Source organism: Protopterus annectens, chromosome 7.part0 (genome assembly GCF_019279795.1).
Source record: "Protopterus annectens isolate FY-2018-M chromosome 7.part0, PAN1.0, whole genome shotgun sequence".
Lineage (NCBI taxonomy): Eukaryota > Metazoa > Chordata > Ceratodontiformes > Protopteridae > Protopterus > Protopterus annectens.
In genome coordinates, this window is record NC_056739.1 from 1,088,599,164 (window position 1) to 1,088,622,082 (window position 22,919).

General features: G+C 39.5%; 1 protein-coding gene across 1 annotated transcript in view; it reads right to left on the reverse strand.

Moving 5' to 3' along the window:
- ITGA11 (integrin subunit alpha 11) overlaps positions 1-22,919 on the reverse strand; it is a 1,670,941-nt gene that overhangs the window by 269,018 nt on the left and 1,379,004 nt on the right. Inside the window, exon 20 of the mRNA XM_044077667.1 lies at positions 14,787-14,994. Within this exon, the coding sequence (XP_043933602.1) occupies positions 14,787-14,994 (208 nt within the window). The remainder of the gene's footprint in view (positions 1-14,786; positions 14,995-22,919) is intronic.

Genomic DNA, 22,919 nt, shown 5'->3' on the forward strand with positions numbered 1-22,919 from the left:
GTTGATTTCATTATTAAGTCTTGGGCGGGACAGTGTATGGTTGTAGTATCACAGCTGTGTGCATGTAATTTTGGTGTCATGCCTATCACTGAGATGGTGATGTCATTATTATTATGTTTAAGATGAGAGAGTGTGTGGTTGCATTACCATGCTTGTGTGCATCTACTGTTGTTGTGATACCCATTAGTGGGATGTTGATGCCATTATTAAGTCTTGGGTGGGACAGTATATGGCTGTAGTACCATGGTTGTGTGCATCCAGTGTTGGTGTCACACCTATTAATGGAACGGACAGTGTGTATGTGGTTATAATACCATGGTTATGTACATCTAATGTTAGCAACACACCCATTAGTGGGATGGTGGTGTCATGATTTCATTTTGGCAGGACAGTGTTTGTGGCTGTAGTACTGTACCATGGTGGTACAGATCTAGTATTGGTGACACAGCCATTAGTAGTATGTTGATATCATTAAGTTTTGGGTGGGACAGTGTGTGGTTGTAGTATCATGCTTGTGTGTATCTAGTGTTGATGTCACACCCATTAGTGAGATGGTGATGTCATTATTATGTTTGGGTGGGAAAGTATGTGTGGTTGTAGTACCATGGTTGTAAATATGGTATACAGATATGGGATATGTCTTTGCATTCCCTTATTTAGAAGTATGTTATTGTCTACTGTCACTCTTCTACACCTGATGTTATTGTTGCTTAGAAATATGCTTAGCAACATGTAAGTGTTATGGGTGTCACAGGTGATGCCCCATAAATGTCAAGCTCCAAGATGGCCTTCCTTTAAGATTCACATGTTTGTGACTCACAGAAAAGACCAAGGCACATTGCTGGGATACCTAATATATATCTGAAGTCTTACAGGCACACAGTAGGGTAGGCACCAGCTCATGGGAGTTTGACCACTTTTCTGAATTACATACTGCTCTGGTATATGCTTTTTACCATGTATGAGCCATACATAATTGCAAATGTTTCTGAACTCCATTCTGAAACAGTATGTCAGTGATATAAAGGAACTGCAACAGTTCATGATCCAAATAAGTGGTTGCCTTTTCCACCTTGATCATTTAAGTCAAATGAAGTAAAAATAGTTATGAAGCAGACTGGATGTCCTTCAAGAATGCAACTGCAGTCATAACATGTGGGTTGTCCTGCCTCAGGCAGCCCTCGGTCGGCCGGATTCCAAAGTCTGGGTCCGACGTCGGCTGATGTCGCATTTCTCTCCGACGTCAGAGCGGCTGGAGTACATAAGAATCAGCCGACGCCATTTCTTCAGTCTTTCTTGCCGCACGGTGCCCGAAGCAGAAGCAGTTCGCAAGTGCCGGTCGGTCAGCTCCTGTATTCTACGATACAGTCATCAAAAAGCTAAGTACCCGTTGGGACCTTTTCTTGCCTCAGCCGATGTCAGAAATTACTGAAAAAGTTAACAATTGTCTTTTTTGTGGTAAACAAATACCTCATAAGGATTTCCACTCTTACTGCCTCCCTTGCCTGGGCCCAGACCACGACGTCTCGGCCTGTGTAGCCTGTGCTCGCTTCAACAAGCGCACTCTCAGGCGCCGGGCGGAGTTCGCTGAAGATTTTTTTCGGCGATAATTTTGCTTACACCATGCCATCGGATCTTCCGACATCGCAAACTCCCAAAAAGTGAAAAGACCAGGACCGACATCCTCGGCCCGCGTCTACCACCGACTCCACGCCAAAACCTAGCAGGAGTGCTCCGGTTCCCTCTGAGACGGTCTCTCCATTGCTCCGAACCGAAGACACCGCATTACCGACGACTCCGATTCCAGACATTACTCCGACGCCAGTTATAGATTTTCCTCCGGATACCGAAACCGAGGAAATGCCCGAGACCATTACTGTAGACAAGGTCACTCCTGCACGTGGAGCTGCCAGGCCCCCTATGGCCATGTCTATTAAGGCCTACTCTAGGGCTAAGGCAGCCAGCAAAACAAAGCATATTACTTCTAAATCCTTACCTCAGCCGACTCCAGAGACACAAATTATGTCCATGGCTGCTGATTTAATTTCCATGATTAGAGGTTCACAGGCCCATCCTGAGAGAGGATCCCAGCCTCCTCCTGATAAAAGGCCCCGGGTTGAACCCTCTGACCCTACTCCTTCAGATGAAGATTCTGAGGGCTCTGTCCACTCGGATAGCCAGGAAGAGCTCTTCCAGACCTATGAGGACCTGAGGATATTTCTTTTGGGGAAGTTCTGCACACCATGAGGGAACATTTCAAGTGGCAAGGTCAGGAATATTCTGATTCTAGGAAACGCCTTAGGACTTTCCTTAAGAAGCCTCAGCACAGGCCCTTAGCTATTCCTCCTGTACTTGATGTTCTGGATGATTTGTTTTCTGACTCTAGTGCTACCCCTGATTCTCTTCCTCCTGCTCCAGCCAAGCCAGACAGGTATTACAGGGTCCCAGAAACTCATTCCCATTTACTCAGGGCCCATACTGCTGATTTGGAAACTATTTCACAGGGGCCTAAAGGAGTTTCAGCCTCCACCTCAAAAAATCCTTTGCCCTCCAACAGGGAAGCTAGGTCATTAGAGAGATGGGGCAAAAGGTTTACACATCCACTACCTTATCTATGAGAGCTTTAAATTGCCTTTTCATATGTTACAATATCAGGATTATCTGTTAGAAGATTTACAAAAAACATTAGCCACTCCTGATCCTTTAGACAGGAAGACTTTGCAGGAAGCTGTACATAACACTCAGCAAGTAAGCAATCACTTCCTGCAGTGTGGATATGATGCACTGGAAGCTTCATGTAGGGCAGCTATGACAGGGGCAGTCATTCATAGACATGCTTGGTTAAAAGATCAACCTCTACCAGATCATGTAAAAGCAAAGCTTCTGGATGCACCTTTGGAAAAGAACAAGCTTTTTGGTACAAATGCTAAGGATGTGTTAAAGACCATCGAAGAAAAAGCAAAATCAGTTCAGACTGTGAAAGATTTTCTCCAGGTTCAACCCCCCAGATTCAGTAGGAATTTGCCTTCAAAAAACTGGTCCTTTCCTAATCCAGAAAAGTTTCAAAGGGGTAAGAACAGACGTGGCCGAGGAAGAGGCCAATACAGAGGCCCTTACAGGGGACGACAATGGCAGCTAGGAAACCAAAGAAGTGAAGCAGGGGTTTCACCTGCCCCACAACCACAATCTCAATGACTTTCCTCTACTACCGCCTACCAGGGAACAACTAGAAGCTCGGAAATTATCTCTGTTTGCAGAAAACTTGCACAGACTGACAAAGGACAAATGGATTTTGGACATTATAGACCGAGGGTACAGGTTTCATTTTCACACCTTACCAAGAAAACAAGGCATGCCAAACCTACCACAAAATCAGAGGGCAGAGGCTATCAAGCAAATCACTCTGCTGACTCGAATGAAAGCAATAGAAAGAGTTCCACAACAAGAACAAGACCAGGGGTTTTACTCAAGACTGTTCCTTGTTCCAAGAAAAGAATCTCAATGGAGACCAATACTGGACTTGTCCGCATTAAACACCTTTCTCATAGTACCAAAGTTCAAAATGCTGACTCTACAGCAACTCCTTCCCATGCTGGGCAAGGGGTCGTGGCTGATTACTCTGGACCTCAAGGAGGCATACCTGCATGTCCCTATCAGACACAGCTGCAGAAGATACCTCAGATTTCTTGCAGGGCTAGAGCATTATCAATTCTCAGCATTGCCATTTGGCTTATCTACTGCCCCCAGAGTATTTACAAAATGCCTGGCTTCAGTAATTGCTCATTGCAGGCTCCAGGGTATACAAATTTACCCGTAACCTGGATGACTGCCTCATACAAGTGGACGACAAATTGATGTTGACAAAAAACCTGGATTATGTCATACGATTACTTCAAGCTCTGGGATACACAGTCAACTTCCAAAAGTCAAGACTGCAGCCATCCCAGCAAATAATCTTCTTAGGAGCCAAGCTAGACACAGCCTCTCAGATGGCTTACCTGACAGAAGACAAGCAAGAAAAGTTAACTCATTACTTCAAAGGTTTAGCAAAACTCACCCAGATGACTGCAAGGAGATTCCTACAGGCCCTGGGTTACATGGCATCCTGCATTCTCCTGGTCCCATTAGCAAAACTGCACATGAGAAAGCTTCAATGGTACCTAAAAAGCATTTGGTCTCAACACAGCAACAACTTGGAGACAATCATATTTACAAAATGCCTGGCTTCAGTAATTGCTCATTGCAGGCTCCAGGGTATACAAATTTACCCGTAACCTGGATGACTGCCTCATACAAGTGGACGACAAATTGATGTTGACAAAAAACCTGGATTATGTCATACGATTACTTCAAGCTCTGGGATACACAGTCAACTTCCAAAAGTCAAGACTGCAGCCATCCCAGCAAATAATCTTCTTAGGAGCCAAGCTAGACACAGCCTCTCAGATGGCTTACCTGACAGAAGACAAGCAAGAAAAGTTAACTCATTACTTCAAAGGTTTAGCAAAACTCACCCAGATGACTGCAAGGAGATTCCTACAGGCCCTGGGTTACATGGCATCCTGCATTCTCCTGGTCCCATTAGCAAAACTGCACATGAGAAAGCTTCAATGGTACCTAAAAAGCATTTGGTCTCAACACAGCAACAACTTGGAGACAATCATACCACTCATTCCATGCCTACAAAAGGAATTCCTATGGTGGGCTTCGGTGAGCCAGGCAAACAAAGGTATGTCATTCAAAAAACCACAGATAACACAGACCATGACTACAGATGCCTCAGACCTTGGATGGGGGGCGCACATGGAAGGCAGGTGTATTCAAGGACAATGGTCTCCAAAGGAAACGCATCTGCATATAAACCAAAAGGAAATGCTGGCAGTAATGCATGCCATCGAGGCCTTTCAACACCAACTCCAGCAAGGCCATTTAATGATACGGACAGACAATACCACTGTGATGTGGTACATAAACAAGCAGGGGGGGTACCCACTCTTACCCCCTTTGCAGACTGACAATGCAGCTGTGGGAGAAATCACTGAGCCTAAACATCCAGTTACAATCCCAGTTTGTTCCAGGAAAAGACAATGTGTTGGCGGACAGCCTAAGCAGGAATTTCACAGATCCACACGAGTGGAGGTTACATCCGAAGGCCTTCAGACAACTCACTTTGACATGGGGCAAGCCAGAAGTGGACCTATTTGCCTCTCACCTCAACCATCTTCTACCAAAATTTTGCACAAGGACATACCATCCAAAAGCTTGGAAAATAGATGCCCTCTCATTCAACTGGAACTCCCTAGCAATCTGCATTCCCACCTCTGCCACTGATGACCTCAGTATTACTAAAGATCAAAGCAGAGAAGCCCAAGGGAATCATAATAGCTGCGGACTGGCCAAGACAACACTGGTACCCACTACTACGGAGCATATGTCACACCAGGAGGTGGGCCCTCCCCCAGTGGCCTCTACTTTTGACCCAACACAATTTCGAAACACTGCATCCAAATCTTCAGACACTGCAGCTAACAGCCTGGGAGATCCCATAAATAACTTCAGCTTATCTCTCCAAGGAAGTTCAGCGGATACTAACAGAGGCTCGAAGACCATCCACCAGAAAGGTTTACTTAGCAAAGTGGAAAAGATTCAGCAATTGGAATACCAGCAAGGGACATGATGCATCCTTGTTGAACATCCCACTCATCATGGAATATTTGGCAGATATGTTAAAGAACGGCCTCTCATATTCTTCCATAAAGATACATGCATTTGCTATTTCAGCTAGATACAACACTGATCTTCCTGTTTTTTCTCACCCCTTACTAAGACAATTCCTCAGGGGAATCAAGACCATTAAGCCACCAAGAAAGGCCCCAGTGCCAGCCTGGGACCTCAATTTTGTCTTAGAAAAACTGACTCTACCTCCATTTGAGCCAGCAGCTTCAGTTGACTTGCAATTTCTCTCATGGAAGACAGCTTTCCTGTTGGCAATTACCTCAGCAAGAAGGGTTTCGGAGCTACAGGCCCTAATGGCAATACCACCCTTTATTATTTTCATAGAGACAGGGTTTCATTAAGGACCAACCCTACTTTTATGCCAAAGGTGGTATCTAGGGTTTCTTTAAATCAAGCCATTCATCTGCCTGCTTTCTTCCCCAATCCTGAGACTAAGGGGGAAAGACTGTTGCATAACTTGGACATTCACAGACAACTTCGATACTACCTGGACAGAACCAAGGCCAGTAGGAAGTCTGAACAACTTTTTGTAGCTTACGCCCCTGCAGTCCAAGGAAAAGCAATTTCAAAACAGACTATTTCTAAATGGATTGGACATTGCATCAGATTCTGTTATTCCTTTCATGGAAAGACTGTTCCAGCCAATGTCAGACCACATTCCACCAGAGCTACAGCCACCTCTACAGCATTCTTAAGAGGGGTGCCTACCAAGGACATTCTAGAAGCTGCTACATGGAGCTCCGTGCATACATTCTCCAAACACTACAGTCTCCCTCTATACTCCAGGTCCAGAGCAGGCTTTGCTTCGGCAGTCCTGCAGGGTTTGATTGCCACTCCATCTCTTTCCTAGAGCATTCCTCCTCCCCCAGCTAAGCTATGGTATTCTACCCACATGTTATGACTGCAGTTGCATTCTTGAAGGACATAGTACAGTTTTGTACCTACCATAAATGTAGATGTCCCCTCCATACCCCTCTATGCCTAGGGTCCACTCCTATCCCTGTTACTCTTAGCTGGGGATATCTGTTATGGTGTATTTGTTTTATTGCTCATTTATTTGTTTGGAATCCTGTTTTTGTCTTCCAATTTGATTACAGCCTTCCTTGGAGGGCACCTGGCATCTGGGGCAAGAAACACTGAAGAAAATGGCGTCGGCTGATGCTTATGTACTCCAGCTCTGGCGGAGAGAAATGCGGCATCAGCAGACTTTGGAATCCGGCCGACCGAGGGCTGCCTGAGGCAGGACAACCCACATGTTATGACTGCAGTTGCATGTCTATCGGACATCTACATTTATGGTAGGTACAAAACTGTACTTTTCTTTTCTCTTGAAACATCAAATTCATATCCGTTAGCATGATTTTGCTGTTCGACCTGCATTAAAGCTTAGAATAACTTTAGTATCAAATATTCTATTTTAACTGTAGCATACCAGACTTCATGACAAAGTAACCCACATACCATGTGTGTCAATTGTTTTTGCCATTTATCTAATGACTTGGTTTTACAGGATAACAATACTACTGAAGACAGTGACTGATGCTATAAACAGATCTCTCAGATTAAATGACTGGTTACTTTGTTTTGCTTGTTAATTTTGAGATACCGTACTTTTAAACATGCTGATTGAATGGGTGTTGGTATGTCAACTTCTGTGCGTCATGCAACTATCTGATGCTGCAAAGATAAACACAGGCCCTTTCAGAATTTCAGTGACATTTGAAATTAGAAATAGAATTACTGGGTACAGTGGCATTTCCAAACTACAGGAAATGAGTTCGGTCTTCACAAATGTAGAAGTATGGCAGAAGAGTTCATTAATGTCTTACAGAAATAAACCAAATGTCATCACAAATTAAGTTTGATTATATAAATATTTTTCTATATGTCTTCCTATTGTGTAATATACAAAGTAAGTTACAGAGCCTCTTGGGGAAAAAGAGCTGTTGACTAACTATAGGACACCTGTGCACAATTCCTAAAGCAACATGTTGTGATACCCCTCAAGGGCCCTCATTCCTCACCACTGACACCTGTTAGGTATGCTCACTTGGAACAAAGATAGATACAGTATTTGTAGGTGCAGCTCTCTACACCAAGCACAAATTCCCTTAAGAGCACACATGGAGCACACTCAGTCCTGGGGCTGGATTTCCCTTTCTCTCTCCAGGCCCCCAAATAAGACTCCCCACTAGCACTGCTATAGAGCTGAGTCATCATTCGAGTGTTCCAAGTCAAGTCCTCCACCACCCTCTCTGTGAAACCATTGCTCTGTGTCCCTGCTCCAAGTAGCTGACATACACACTCTCTGAAATTTGATTTTCACACACACACACGCACACACACCTTTGAAAGACTGGCACAAATTTACCACCAGTGTGCCCTCTGCCCAGACTATAAGGTAGATGCTGCCAGCAGAACACTCCAAAGCCAGCTACTCTATGGTTCTTACTAGGGTATCCAATTCTACTTAGTAAAATTAGTACTAATACAAATGGTAGTGTTTGACCAATGCAACAAGGCTTTCAGAAGCGGCCACAGTGTCACCAAATAAATATAAGTACTTTCAAAGATTAAAATATTCTCTAAAAGACCAGCCACAATGAAAAGTTTAAATATATTTAATAATAAATAATAAAAGGACATGAAAATACTAAATATCTATTTACAATAAACACCACAGTTCAATCACAGAAAATATTAAAAGTAACATAGATAGACAGATTCACACAGATACAGAAGAACACTACTTAACTATTCTCAATATTTTCCTGACTGATCTAAATAATTACTGTTCCCTAGTTACTTACTAAAGCAAGACAAGATGAAGTGGGTGAGAGGTCTTCTTTCTTGGTCAGGTTTCAAAAACAGACTGTTCTGAGACTCCTGCTGGATTACAGAATGACATCACATAGATCTGGTCATCTGACTCTGGTTCCCACACTACCCCCTTTGCTAGAAACTGGACCAGAATTTAGCTCATATGTGTTACCATACACACAGATAGAGCTTTGCTGAGATGTGTTATAGCATCTGGAAGCTATAAAACCATTTCAAAACTACCACCCTTCCAGAGTGGCAATTATTTCACCCATAAGGACAATACAGTACAATTCCTAGTCATGGTTTTCACTGACATTTCATCTCTGACTGCAATCAAAACTGTAAGATACAATATTTATGGCCTAAACCAGGTAATTTAATTTCAGACTATTTTTCTAAGTTAGTTGAACTGAGATTAACCCCTTCTCTTCCAGTATCCTCTGTTATAATATATTCATTTCAACAGTTGCAATGCAGTCTAACATACAGGTATATTTCCTTTCTGTTCAGCAGTATCCACTGTTTGCACATTTTTAACACAAGCAGCTTTAAAAATCCATTTTCAACTCAAGCATCTGTACAAATCAGTTTGATATACAAATGACATATAATTCTTTACAAAGCTATAGCTAGCTCAGCTGGCATATGTTATACATCCACTGCCCTACTTGTCCTGGCATAGCTGCCAGTACCTCACATTGTCACACATGTATCTGAAATACAAAAATTAAATTAGATGAATTTAATATATTGGGTAGAGTATACAAGGACTTTGCTATTGTTTTGTTTATAATTTAAGAAGACATTTAAAAATACACTTGTCAGACTTCTGTACAACATTAAATAAATGAATTAATGAAGTGATTTATGTGACTTCAGATATATACCTGCTTATCAACCTAAATGATCGCCTGATTAGGCAGAATAATGCAATTAGCTTTAGTAAACTTGAAAATATTGAAGAAAGGGGGTTACTTATGTGGTATTGTAAACTTAATATTGAAACTGTTTTTACTTAATGGCTGTGTGACATGCAAGGGAGATTGTGTTGAAGGATAAGAGAGCTTGTAAACTTGAAGGACTGAGTAGAAGTACTGAAGCTTATATGCAGTATATTCATCCACTGATTAATCTGTCTATTCATATATCATTCATCCCTCTTTTCTTGTGTACCACTTATGCTGGTGAGGGTCAAGGCAGCAGGGCAGATCAGCCTTTCCAATCACCAGCAACAGCTTCTAGTTCATTCTTTGAGTTCATCAGGTACTCGCAGTCAAGCTGAGAATACTCTGGATATACTGCAATATTTCCTTCCAGTGGTTTGTGATTGGTACACTGCCTGTGAGATGCATCTAAAAGCTCATAACCCAAATTACCTCACAACAAAAATGACCAAAATCTCTGATCTGTTTTTCCAGATTCATGTGCAATTCAAATGTTCAAGGTGAGTAAGTCCAGTCACTCAGGAATAACTTCAAGTTCTGGTACTTGTATCTTTAACCTCATCCATTTGGTCACTATACAAAGTTTGTGAACATATGTGAGGCTGGTGATAAAGACCATAAAGTTGATTTTGAGCTTTATCTGTGACACAGTTTTTGCTTCATTACTACAGACTGATAAAAATGTTTGTAGTCCTGTGGCTGCTAGACACACTCAGAGATCAGTCTCTTGATCCCCTATTCCTACACTTGTGAAAAAGACCTGAGGATATCCAAACTTATATACTTGGAATCGCTACTTCTCTTATCTGCCACTATTGTTCTAATAAATGACAATGGCTCCTGATTTGGAGACGGTAAAATTCATTCTACCCACTTCACACCCTCCAGCAACAGTAAACCACTCCATTGCAAATTGGAGGTCAGAGGTGCTTGAGGCTGAGAATCCAATATTTTCTTAAGACAAAAAAAAAGTCAACCTTCACATTCTCAGACTGGATAGATGGATTCTGTGTAAAGTGTTCTTGCTCACTTTGAATGCATTCAACTGAACACTAAGAAGGTAAACACAACTCTTTCCCTATAAATACAAACACAAAATGAGGTTCAGGGTTAATATAATGGTTAAGGTGTTTATTTCACAGACACAAGATGCAAGGTTTGATTTTCACCTTTGAAGGGATCTTGAGTAGGCTTAAAATGACCTCTAAGGGTAGCTAGCCTAGTACACTATGTATTTTGAGGGAGCAGGGTTGTATTAATGATTAAGGTCTTTACCTTGCAGGTACAAGGTACAGGCTTTAATTCTGATCTCTGGTTATTGGTTAGGCTTGTAATAGTCCATAGACTGATAGCCTAGTATTTACCTATGAGCCTATGAAATGGCATGCAACAATGACCCTCAAAACTTGCACTATTGTAGCACCTCCTGCAAGATGTTCTGGTGTAAACTGTCACATTCCTTCTTCAGGTCCATAAAATAATGTTCAGTGCTCTGGTAAACAGCTGTGACCTATCCAATATCTGTTGAAGTGCAAAGAGTTGGTCCAGTATTCCATGGCCAGGATAGAAAATATGCAGTGCTTCTCCTGAAGAGGAGAATAGCTATCCAGTGAAGTCTGTTTTCCAATACCACAATCTATGGCCTTCCCTACAGGCAAAAATACATGATTCTTCTGTAACAAGAACACACCCTTTTGTTCCCTTTTCTTTGAATGTGGGAACCACACCAGGTTACCAGTCCAGAGATATTGAAATTTGATTTAACCAGGAAACCTTAACGTTATCTAGTGACTTCAGTCCAACCAACTGTATACCTCTTAAACATGAGTATCTACACATAGGTGCAGTCATCTAGAGTGTAATCATAAAGAGCAGAATTGTAGTTATCCATGTACACCTCTACTGCAGTGACCTCAGGATACTCTGAATACCTTCCCAAGAGACAGATCAAGGAAACTGAGGAGACTGACTACCTGAATCACCAATGGGGGTGGCTAGAACTTCCTGGTATATGAGACAATGACTGAACAGCAGATGCACATTAGATGTCAAGTGTCAGGGCTCTGACACTCAGGACCGAGCATGGCAGAGCTGTTGTTTTGAGTGGGATCTTTTTAGAGTATATAATAGGACTCATGGGTGTGGTCCTGTGCCTCTATGGACAGATCCTATTAAATATCACACAGCTCATGTATCTCCAGTAGGGGTGACAACCACAGAACCACCTCCCAGGGGAAAACCCATATTTGTCTCTGTTATTCTAACTTGCAAACTTTTTTCAACATGGAAGATGGCAAACAAGTAGACTTCTCCAGGTCCCAAGTCCAATCACTAGGCCTTTGCTGAGGGACTTGTAGGCGGATATTGGTCAGTCATAGTAAAGATTCAAATACTCCAATACAGAAAAGTTAGCCCTGAAACTTCAGAATGTTCCATCAAAATGATTTTAACATTAATACAGAACCCGACAGATGAATCCATGCAGTTTCTTACCTGGCCAAAATCCAGAGATATCTATATCTGTGAGATGATGAAGGTTTCAAATTTTCCACACCTCTTCTTCTAATTAGTTGAACTGAAGTGCTGGCACTTATGATAATGCTTTATCCTATGCACCTTTGAAATGTAGTGCAAACAGTGAGGTGTACTTTCTTTGATCTGATGACTGCAAAAATATTTAGATTTATTAATCAAATGGGAAGCTTTCTAATGACATACATTAAAACTGAGATCCAAACTATGAGAGGTAGAAAATAATTCTGGAGTGCAGGGATTGTCTACACCATCCTAGCCTGGCATGTCACACTGTAAAGTTTGTTTGAAGCCAGAAATGCTTCCCAAATATAAAAGCTAGAGAAATATCTGACTGCATCAAACCTCAGATGCCAGAGTAGGTAATTATAATAGTTTCTTTCTGCAAAGGGTCTCCAGAGTTAAATATAATAAGATTGTATGAAGGGATCATGTAGTGAATGATTAGTGAAAAATGCAGGTAAAACAAGAAAAGGATAACATTGATGACATCAGGAAACTGGAGTAGGAGCTGGGACCAGTAAATGTAATGGTTTCTGGAGCAGGAAAGTAAGTTTAACAAGATAGGAAAAAAAATAAGAAGCATAAACTCCTGAATAACTTGAGAAAACATTATGAGAAGGAGGAAATGAAATAGGGATGAGACAGAAGGTAGGGAGGATGATGGTATGGAATCTGTAAGAATTAAGGAAGAGCTCTATAAGAAGAGTAATGATTTGTATGGGTGGTAGAAGAATGTGCATTAGTACAAGAATTAGACAGGTAATGATGTGATGTTACAATAGGTTCTATTAATATATCAGGAAGGATCCTAGAGGACTGATGAAGTATGAATCACTGAGGAGATGGACAGTTGAAAAATATATGGAAATGGAGAAGCATTTTTTATGGAGGTTACGGAGATACTAGATTGGGTGACAGACGTGGGAACTGAAAATGACAATCAAAAGTCTAGTAGGTAAAACTGTGGTGGATCTGAATATATTTATTATTGTTTTGATGAGGTGATGATAGAAGAGATTAGGGGACATTCAGCAAATGTTAATTGGATGTTACAAAGTTGATATTGAAGGCTCAGGTGGCAGTTTTGTGAAGGTGGATGAGAGTAGGGATTAACCTGTATAACCACTGGTTCATTCTCTGTTGAATGCAGATATTTTAGTGATGGCGAGCGTTCTTGCAATAAAGTTAAATGTAGTTCTACCTAGGGTAATAGCATCAAATGGAATTTGTAAAGCACAGGTTTCTAGTGGACACTTCTATTTTATGCAAATTCAAGGAAAATATATAACAGAGAAGGAGAATGGGGTGGCAGGTAAAATATAATTCAATAAAGTATTTTTCTACATGGAATTTATTGTTTTGGAGGGAGGATGTTGATGGAACTGAAGAAGAAAATACTTATGGTAAATAGGTACAGGCTTTGTATGAGAATCCTACCTATGGGATTATAATAAACAGGACAGTCTCTGGAAAGATAATAAGAGGTGTCCAAAGAAGAGTGCCTCTTTTTCATCACACTTTTTTCCCTTTTTCCTAGGCAGGTAAAAGCTAGGAGTCAGTGATGGAAGTTGGTGATCTTGGGGAGGGAAAGGAAGGAAAACATTTTCATTTTTTTGAAGATTATTTTATTTTCAGATGAGGCAATGGAAGCTTTGGAATGATGTTGAAGTAATTTAGTCAACTTGAGAAGACATCTAGATGTATGTATATCTTGAAAAAGATGTGATAGCTTGTTCTTGGGACTATAGGGAAAAAGATGCTGGAGGGGTCAGTTTGCTAAATGAAGCTAATACTTTGGATATTAAGGTATGTAGTTCTGTTTGGAGAATGACTGAGAATAACTATGGAGCATTCTTTTAGGAGGGAGGAGACAAAACAAAGACGTGGAGCAGGAGCCTGACATTGCTGATAGGTATTACTAATGTACTAGAGATAATGGGGTACTGAATGTGTTGTATTTGTTAAAACATATATCTCTGTTAGGATAGCAAGTCAGTAGGGACAAAAAAAATGCAAAGCCTATCTGAGCAATTCATTTGATAGGTGAAAAGGTCAATACAGTAACAAGTTCTCAGAAAATTAAGAGCTGGGAAGATGGGGGGGTCAACATACGTCACAGGTATGGGTTAGAATTTAACATGCTTCAGAGCATGATGAAGGTAAATGTGAAAGCAACTTTGGCAGGCTGGGGGAATTGGGGGTTAAGAGAGAGTGCTGAGTGTTAGTATTTTGGGGAAAGTGGAAGGATAGACAGGATAAATTATACATTTTGGACCATATGAAGAATGGAATTTGGATGATGTGATTTTGGGAACAAAGAAAATTCAGACAGATTAGTAAACAGTATAAGATAGAAAGTGGGAAGAGGATCTGAATGACAGTAGTAGGAGCATGGTATGAGGGACAAAAGGATGAATATGCAGAAAAAGTAAATAAAGGATGACGATGACAGAAAGACAATACTGTGTATGTAGTTAAACAATTTTTTTTTTTGCAGCTGGCATAATGTATTTGCCAGTACCTTGTTCTTTATCCCAGATTCCAAATTCTCTTAAATATAGGCATAGATCTGCAGTCATCTTTGTATGTAGTGGTCATTGTGCATGAAATATCACAATTTATTCCAACCTTATAGTGTTTTATTATAATCTAAATGTATTTCATATGATGCATCTAAAACTAATAAGTTTCATACTGTTATATTTTTACGTAAGATAAGTTATCTACAAAAAAAATTATAATCCATACCTTTATAATGAGGCTTGCATAGTTCAGATTTCTGGAGAATGAAATATTGAGAACAGTGTTATAAGCATTTTCTCCTTTATTTTCTAAGACTGCATCTACAGCCATTCTCCTCTGTGTGCTTGTCAGGATGACTGTGCTTTCCTCAAATGACATTGTGTAGGCAATACATGAGTCCAGTGATTTCATCAGCACTTTCCTGCAGTAGTCCCTAGAAGTGAAAAAATGTTAGCCAATAAACAATTAAGTGTAGGAAACGTGTATTTTGCAGTTTGATTTAGAAACATCATTTGATCAACCCAGTAGGTAAACTAATAACCTGTAATGGTAATAAATGTAGTTTAACTCAGGAAATGAAATTATGATACGGTTATGCTAGGGTTCATGGGATTATAGTAAAAACAGTTATGTCAAGGCATATAAGATTACAGTAAACAACTATTTATACATTTAGTCCTAGAGAAGCTTAAATGCCATTGATATTTTTCTGTATTTTTACTCATCCACGTAAATGCCTAACTACTATTGAATGTGGTCAAATTTCATCTTTTTATGTGCAGAGCCAATTTATTCCAAAGTTGTAGGAGAAAACTTTTTACTTTTCTTGTCATTACTGATATCTGACATGAGCAGAAAAGTATCAAATTTAGTTTTTGCTTGAAGGATATGGTATCATTATCATAGATATTCAATGAGATCTGATAAAGCCCTGAAGAATATGGACATGAGAACAGTGAGGACAGCAAGAGTGATTGAGCAGATCTTCATAAACCAGTTTCCAATCTTCATTTATTCATTTTGTTCTACTTTTATACTATCTGAAATTTAGGAAAGTAGTTTATGAAACATGAATAAAACATTTGAGTTTTATTCTGTACCTTAACATAGACTGCAAGTCAACTAGAATCAGATGCCATTGTACTTGCAATGCTTCACATAATAAAATGCATTAGCCCAAACAGTTTTAGCACAGCAGTGGATATGTTGTGATTAATGTAATGTGTAGTGGAGTGTAGATTTAAATGTCTTATAATGCTACAGTGCATGTGGGATTTCAAGTGATTTTGTTTCACTTAGGCAGCTGCTGAAATTCATTACATTGGATGGTTTCTCAATTGTTAGTTCCTGAATTTTTTTAAAAACTTAGCTAGTTTGTCAGGCATATAAAAGGTTCTATGGAGACATGTCCATGTGAAGATTTGCCAAAACCGAACAGATGAATTACCTTTGACCAATTGAAAAATAACTATTTTTTTATTTTCTGTAATATCATATGCATCTCAGAGAATGTGGGATCCTGCCATTCAATGTAAAACATTTAATATTATTAAATTCGGATGTTATTTCAGATCTTCTGATTAGATAATGCATGCTCATAGGGGTACACAGAATAACAGGCTAGTTTAAGTGTAGCAAATAGCAAATTAAGTTTTATGTTGTAAAATATCTTGGTATTTCTTTTTTAAGGAATTAATTAAATGTAATTTATTTTGTCTCCTTTTTATATGTATTATTTGCTAAATGGAGTTCATTTTGAATATTTAGAATTTATTATCCTATTTCTTTATCTTATTTTGAACCATGCTAAGGTTTTGTCATAAATATAAGCTTTAAATGCATCCCATATTATTACCTTATTAATGTTATCAGAATTATTAGTTTTCATAAATGATTGTACTTCATTATTAAATTAGTTTTTGAAGTCCTTTAGGTTAATAATATAAGAAATCATTATGTTAATTATAGAAAGAGGCTTAAAATTAATAAATTTAGAATTAAAGGTTGTGGACTGAAATGGAAGAAGAAGTACCTTTATAATGAGTTAAATTTAAAGTTAAGTCATGATATAAATAATTCTTCATTTCTGCTTTGGGTACCATAAATAGAGAAAAGTGTTAAAATAACGTAGTACAAAATCCAGACTTTATAATATCAACAGCATAACACATAGGCCTCTCCAGGGTTTCAATTATTGTCAAAGACATTGTTCACCCCCATAGTGCTTTTTTAGATAATGACAACCTCATAAACCTACCAACATAATGGAACAAGCAAAGGAAAATATGAAGGTGTTACTGATCAGTGCTAGGAGCATAATCAAGACTCTCCAGTCCCTACAAGCCCTTCTCAATCTGGAGGGCATTGATGTCTGTGTAGTGACTGAGACTTGGTTTAAAATAGCAAAATGTACTCTGGATGCACAACACTATAATGCCTTCCACATATTTAGTCCAGCTACTGTGCAGGAGGTAAAAATGTGGATGTGTCTCAGTCTACATCCAGAACAGACTCATATCTAGGCTGGTAAAGCAGCATGATGCACTAGAGCTTCTTTATGTCCAAATAACCATCATAAAGGTCCTGCACCTTATATTAGCTCATTACAGAACTCTTTCTATGACAGAAGAGAGCCACAAGGACAGAGAGTCCAGGCCTTTGTCAATACAAATATCCTGGAACAACTAATCAGAGTACCCACTTTGGGGAATAACTTCTTAGATCTTGTCCTTACTAATGTGGGATCATCTTGTACTGATCCTTGTGTATCTTCATGACTTAAGTCTGATCATAAAGCAATCTTCTTTGAAATAAAATTGATTCCTTCCACCAAAGTTACCTTTAGAAATGTATTTTAAGACAAACTACCTACTCCTAAGTGATACAGTCTTCATATCCCCACCAAACCCAGTTAGGTCCACTGAATATGCAGAAATATACACCACCACATTAAATCAGCATGTAAAGAGCTGCATCGATTCAGCTGTACCCCTCAGGAACAAGTGCAATGCAAACCCACATGGTGGAACCATAATATCAACAAGCTTTAAAATAAAAGGAAAATAATTTTGACTAAAAGTTAGAAGAGTAATTCCCAGAATGTTATTGCCCTTGTCACTGAAATCAACACACAGCTCTGAAGCTTAATAAAATCCACCAAAGCCAAGTTTAAGGCTAAAATAGCTACCCAAGACAAAGACAATCACAAGGCATTTTTAGTTATGTTTGTAATCTCAAAAGCATAATGCAGCAATACACTGAGCTGATTGTGAACAGTGTTACCTACACTGAGGCTGAAGATATAGTGAATTAGTGGCTGATAAATTTAGCTCTGACTTTACTCCTCTCTCCCCTCAGTCTGTCCCTCAAGGTATTCTTGAAACTAGCTCAGTTCCAGCTATCACACAAGACCAAGTCCTAAAAGTGATATCAAAAGCTAAAAATATTGCATTGACTGGTCCTGACAATATCCCTGGATGCATCTCAACTAGCATGAAGCAAGATTTAGCCACACCCCTAACAACAATGTTCAATCTCAGCCTCCAGAGAGGTTTTGTGCCAAGTGAATGGAGAAAAGCTACAGTGAATCCCCTGCATAAGGGACGACCTTCCACAGACACATACAATTACAGATGTACAAGTCTGCCCAGCTCAATATGCAAAGCCATGGAAACCCCTATAATGGAATGAATTGATCAGGACATAAGGAACCTCCAAACACTAAACCCATCTTGGTTTGGATTCATCAGGGGCAGATTGTGCTTATTCAACTTGGTGGATTTTTTTGAAAAGGTTACCAAAGCAATGGATTAAGCAGAATGGTACACCACATGCCTTGACCTGGCCAAAACTTTTGATACAATTCCCTACTCAGCCATACTAGCAAAGCTAAATAAATTGGGAATAAATCCCTATGTCACCTACTTGATTGCCAAATGGCTCACAAATAGGATGCAGGAAATCAAAATAGTGGAGGCTACCTACACAAAAAGACCAGTCACCAGTGGAGTTTCCCAGGGTTCTGTGCTGGGACCTCTTTTGTTTGGCATCTAGTTTTCTGAAGTAAAAGCCAATACTAAAGGGCTCTGGCTGACTAAGTTTGCAGATGACTGCAAGCTAGGAGCAATCATCGAATCTCAAAATGATTTAGCCATCCTGTGGGAAAGTTTATCCCAAATAAATAACTAATGCCAGTATTGTGGACTGAAACTAAATGATAAAAAATGCATTATTGTATTCTTTCAGAAGTCATCTATCCCAGGGAACTACTATATTAACAATACACCTTAAGAGTTGACCCAGTTGTCTGGAATTTGAGAACTTATGAGGACAGTGACCTAACATTTGACCAATGTGTCTCTATTGTTGTAAGAATGTCCTTCTGTATTATAGGGTCATAGGTGAATACTAGGCTAATGGCCTTTATAAGCCCAACCATGCAGCCCAAATATATCCTGCAAGTTATTATGCTTTAGAGGTTATTTTAAGGGGTATATGTTAGCTAGGGCATGATTTAATGGCTGCCTCTGTCCATCAGCTTATAAACTAAGGTATTGTGTCTAGATCTAGGGATGCTTTTATTATAGATCTAGATCTGCCTTTACTCAGCCCTCATTAGGCCAGTCATTGAATATAATGCACCCTTTGGCATGTATCTGTCCAAGCAGATGCAACAATTGGAACGCCTATAGAGACACCTTACTAAAAGTATACAAGACCTAATCAACATGTCCTACATGGACTAACTCAAATCTCTGTCAGTATACTCAGTATTCTACAGACTGCTAAGAAGTGGCCTGTGTCTGGGATACAAGACATTCCCCAACCCAATACTAATGGAGTTACTGCACATCAGAAAGTTAAATAGCATCAGAAATATTTGGTCTAAGAATCTAAACCTCTTCTGTGATATCAACAGAATAGTTTGGAAGAGCAGGTATATCTTGCAGAGGATACAGCTGCTATGGATCAGACTCCTCACTGACATAAAACAAAGATAATCCATGTCTATATTCAAGTATAAGTTGTATCATGGATGGGAGACAGAAAATTTACCCCAGAGCAGCCCCTTGTACAGCTAATGGACAGATGTAGCTTCTAAATGCTTTATCGCATGCATGGGTCCCCCTCAATTTGTCTATAGTATGATCCCAGTTGCTATCATTAGGGGTAATATATAATTATTGAACATAGGATGGGTAAGACCAACCTCTAACCAACTGGGATAGGTTAATTAGAGTACAAAAGGGAAAGTGGCTTGGCTTAAAATGGTCTGCAAGTGCAGCTAGCCTGGAACTTACCTATGAACCTATCTGAGAACTGAAGAGAAGATGTATCTTTGCAATAGGTGTGGGTCTGGTAAGTTTCAAAAAGTTTTTTTATCATTTAAAATGCAATTAAAGTCAACACCAAATATAATGTACCTTTTAAGTTATTTAAAATTATAGCTAATATTTTTTTAGCAAATTTAACCCTCATACCAAAGAACCAATAAGTATTGGCTAAGATCCGTATTCTGTTATTATAAAGAATTGTAATAAGAGAAAGGAGTTCTTCTTTATCTTCAAGTCTGGGTAAGACTTTTGGCATTATTATAGTTTTGTGTCAAAATGTTATTTTATTTAACAAAAAGTTCTACTCTAGTGATTAACACTTTTATTTTTTGAATAGTGTCTTCCCAACATGTAAGCCCACTGTTTTCCAAAACCACTCAGTAAAAATTTTACTAGAGCCACAACTACTTTACAAAGACCCCGCCAACACAGGCACACACACACGTGCGCATGCACACGCACACACACACACACACACACACACACACACACACACACACACACACACACACACACACACACACACACACACAGGTTTGTCCTCTCATGAGTTAAAACAGCTTTCTTTAAATTGGTTCCTGCGGTATGGAATTTCATCCTATCTGAGACAAGAAATCTGCATAACCTCAAAACCTTTAAGAAAGCTCTGTATAGTTGTCTGATAGAATCCTTCTAGTGTAAAAATCAGACTTATTCCTCACAGCAAAATCCTTCTCTCTTAAAGCTTACCTCATTGTATTTGTACAGTCCAGCTTCCTATAAATTTCAAGTTGAAGTCATCTAATTTGCCCAGTCAAATGATTCTTCCTCATATTTTCCAGGTACTAGTCATTCCTTTTCATTTTTTTCACCCCTTTTCCTCATTTAATTTAACCTCTTTTTATTTGTTCCTGTTATTTGACTGTACTGTTTTCTTTAGTATAATAAATAATGCAACATATCATAGCACCTCACTACCACTTTTTCTAAGTTTCACGTGTGCATGTGTATGCATTCATGTAGTCATACATACAGATATATATTGTTGACAAGAGTGAATTCTCACATGAGCTAACTCTTTTTACTATTGTAAAAAAAAGCTCATATGAATGAATGTTCTATTACATGGAGTTTCTGCTGGCAGCCTTTTGCATTGAATTGCATTGCAGTGAGATAAGGGAATTTGCCTTTACCCCGTTGATGTGTGATCTCAAGTTAATATATATAATTAACATGGGGTGTGGGGGGCTTGCCCTTGTGAAAAAAATAGTTTTCATTTTTGCTTACATGGGTGCTGGAACCATAGAGTGCGGGGGTGGGGAGCCCCCCACTTTTGCAGATCACCTCTGTCCCTTTTGTTTTCCACACCTCTCAACTTTTTGCGAGCAATTTCATTTGCCACAATGACGTCAGCGCATTTCCAGCTGTTATTTGTGAGCGGGATATTCAGAAGCTGTTAGCTGTTGCGAGCGGGATATTCAGAAGCTGCTGCAGAATGGAGTTTGTTTGCTGCATCTGGACTGTAGGACAGGAGTTAATTGCAGAGTTGAGTGGGGGAAAGGAGAGTCTGTCTATCAAGAGTGAGTACACTAATTGCAGAGTGGAGCAGCAGGGAAACTGTGTGTGTGTAAATGCCCCCAGCAAGGTACATCTGGTGGCTAGACATACTCAGGCTCAAACCCTGTAGCTTGGGTACAAGTAAAAAGAGCCTAAAGTCCCTAGCCACCATCACTTGTGAATTTATGCCTCACATTTTTGTTCTGTTCTTTCTGGTTTGCAGGAATGGTAAAACAAAACCTTTTATTCTAGCAATTTTCTAAGGTTATAAAATCAGTATTTGAAATGTGTCCCTATTTTGGGGCTGTATTCCCCCATCATTGGCTTTGTTCTGTATTTTTGTGCTAAGAGGTTGAGAGCTATGGTGAGAAGTGAGAACTGAGTTCACTAAATGATACAATAGCCATTTAAGTTTGTCTTCCTGTCTTTCAAGAAACTGCTGGTTTAGTTTAATGGTATGTTGCTCTGAATGTAGTGCGCAATGTTCTAGGTTCAAGACTTGGCAGTGAAATGCATGGTGCTAACAATGTTTTATGCAAGTAACTCCCCCCCCCCAATTGAAAATAAATTCAAGAAGCTGGGCAACATGCCTATGGCTTACAGTCTACTGTGATTCTGTATTTATATATTGTGTGCAGAAGTAGACTGTTATCATGGAAATGTTCTGAATAGGGCAGTTTTGTCATTTCAAACAGTAAATTTAAAATGTAGTTGTGTGTGGAAGTAGACTGTTATCATGGAAATGTTCTGAATAGGGCAGTTTTGCCATTATTGGTTAATGCATTTTTGTTTCATTGCCTACTGGAAAAATGTTTAAACAATACATTTAAAATGTGCTCTAACTTAAGTCTAACAAGTGTGCTGTATTATACAAGGAATATAATTTAATACAATCAGGAAGGTGAATCGAGGAATGCATACATGTTTGCATGGCCCTAAAAAATTTGTTTGAAAACAGCCCACAGGAAAGTGTGAAAAGCTCAAAATCATGGGCACATTTTAAGCTTTACTCTTGTTACCAAAGCAATGGATGAAGGTAAAACAGTTCACACCACATTACCTTGACCTGGCCAAGCCTTTTGACACAATCCCCCACTCAGGTGTAGTACAAAAGATGAATAATGTCGGAGCAAACACTTACATCACCAGCTGCATTGTCAGCTTGGCTCACAGGATGCAGGAGATCAAAACAGGGGAAGAGACCAGTCACCAATGGAGTCCCCCAGGGTTCGGTGCTGAGACTTTTTCTGTTTGGCATATACATCTCAAAAGTAAAAGGAAATACCAAAGAGCTTTGGCCAGCTAAGTTTGAGATGACTGCATGCTAGGAGAAGTTATTGAATCCCCAAATAACTTAACCATCATGCAGGAAGGTTTGTCCCAAATAATAACTGCTGTCAAAATCATGACAGTGCCCTCTGAGAACTAATCCAATTGTTTGGCATTTGGGAACTGTGTGTACAGTGACGTAACTTTTGACCAACATGTG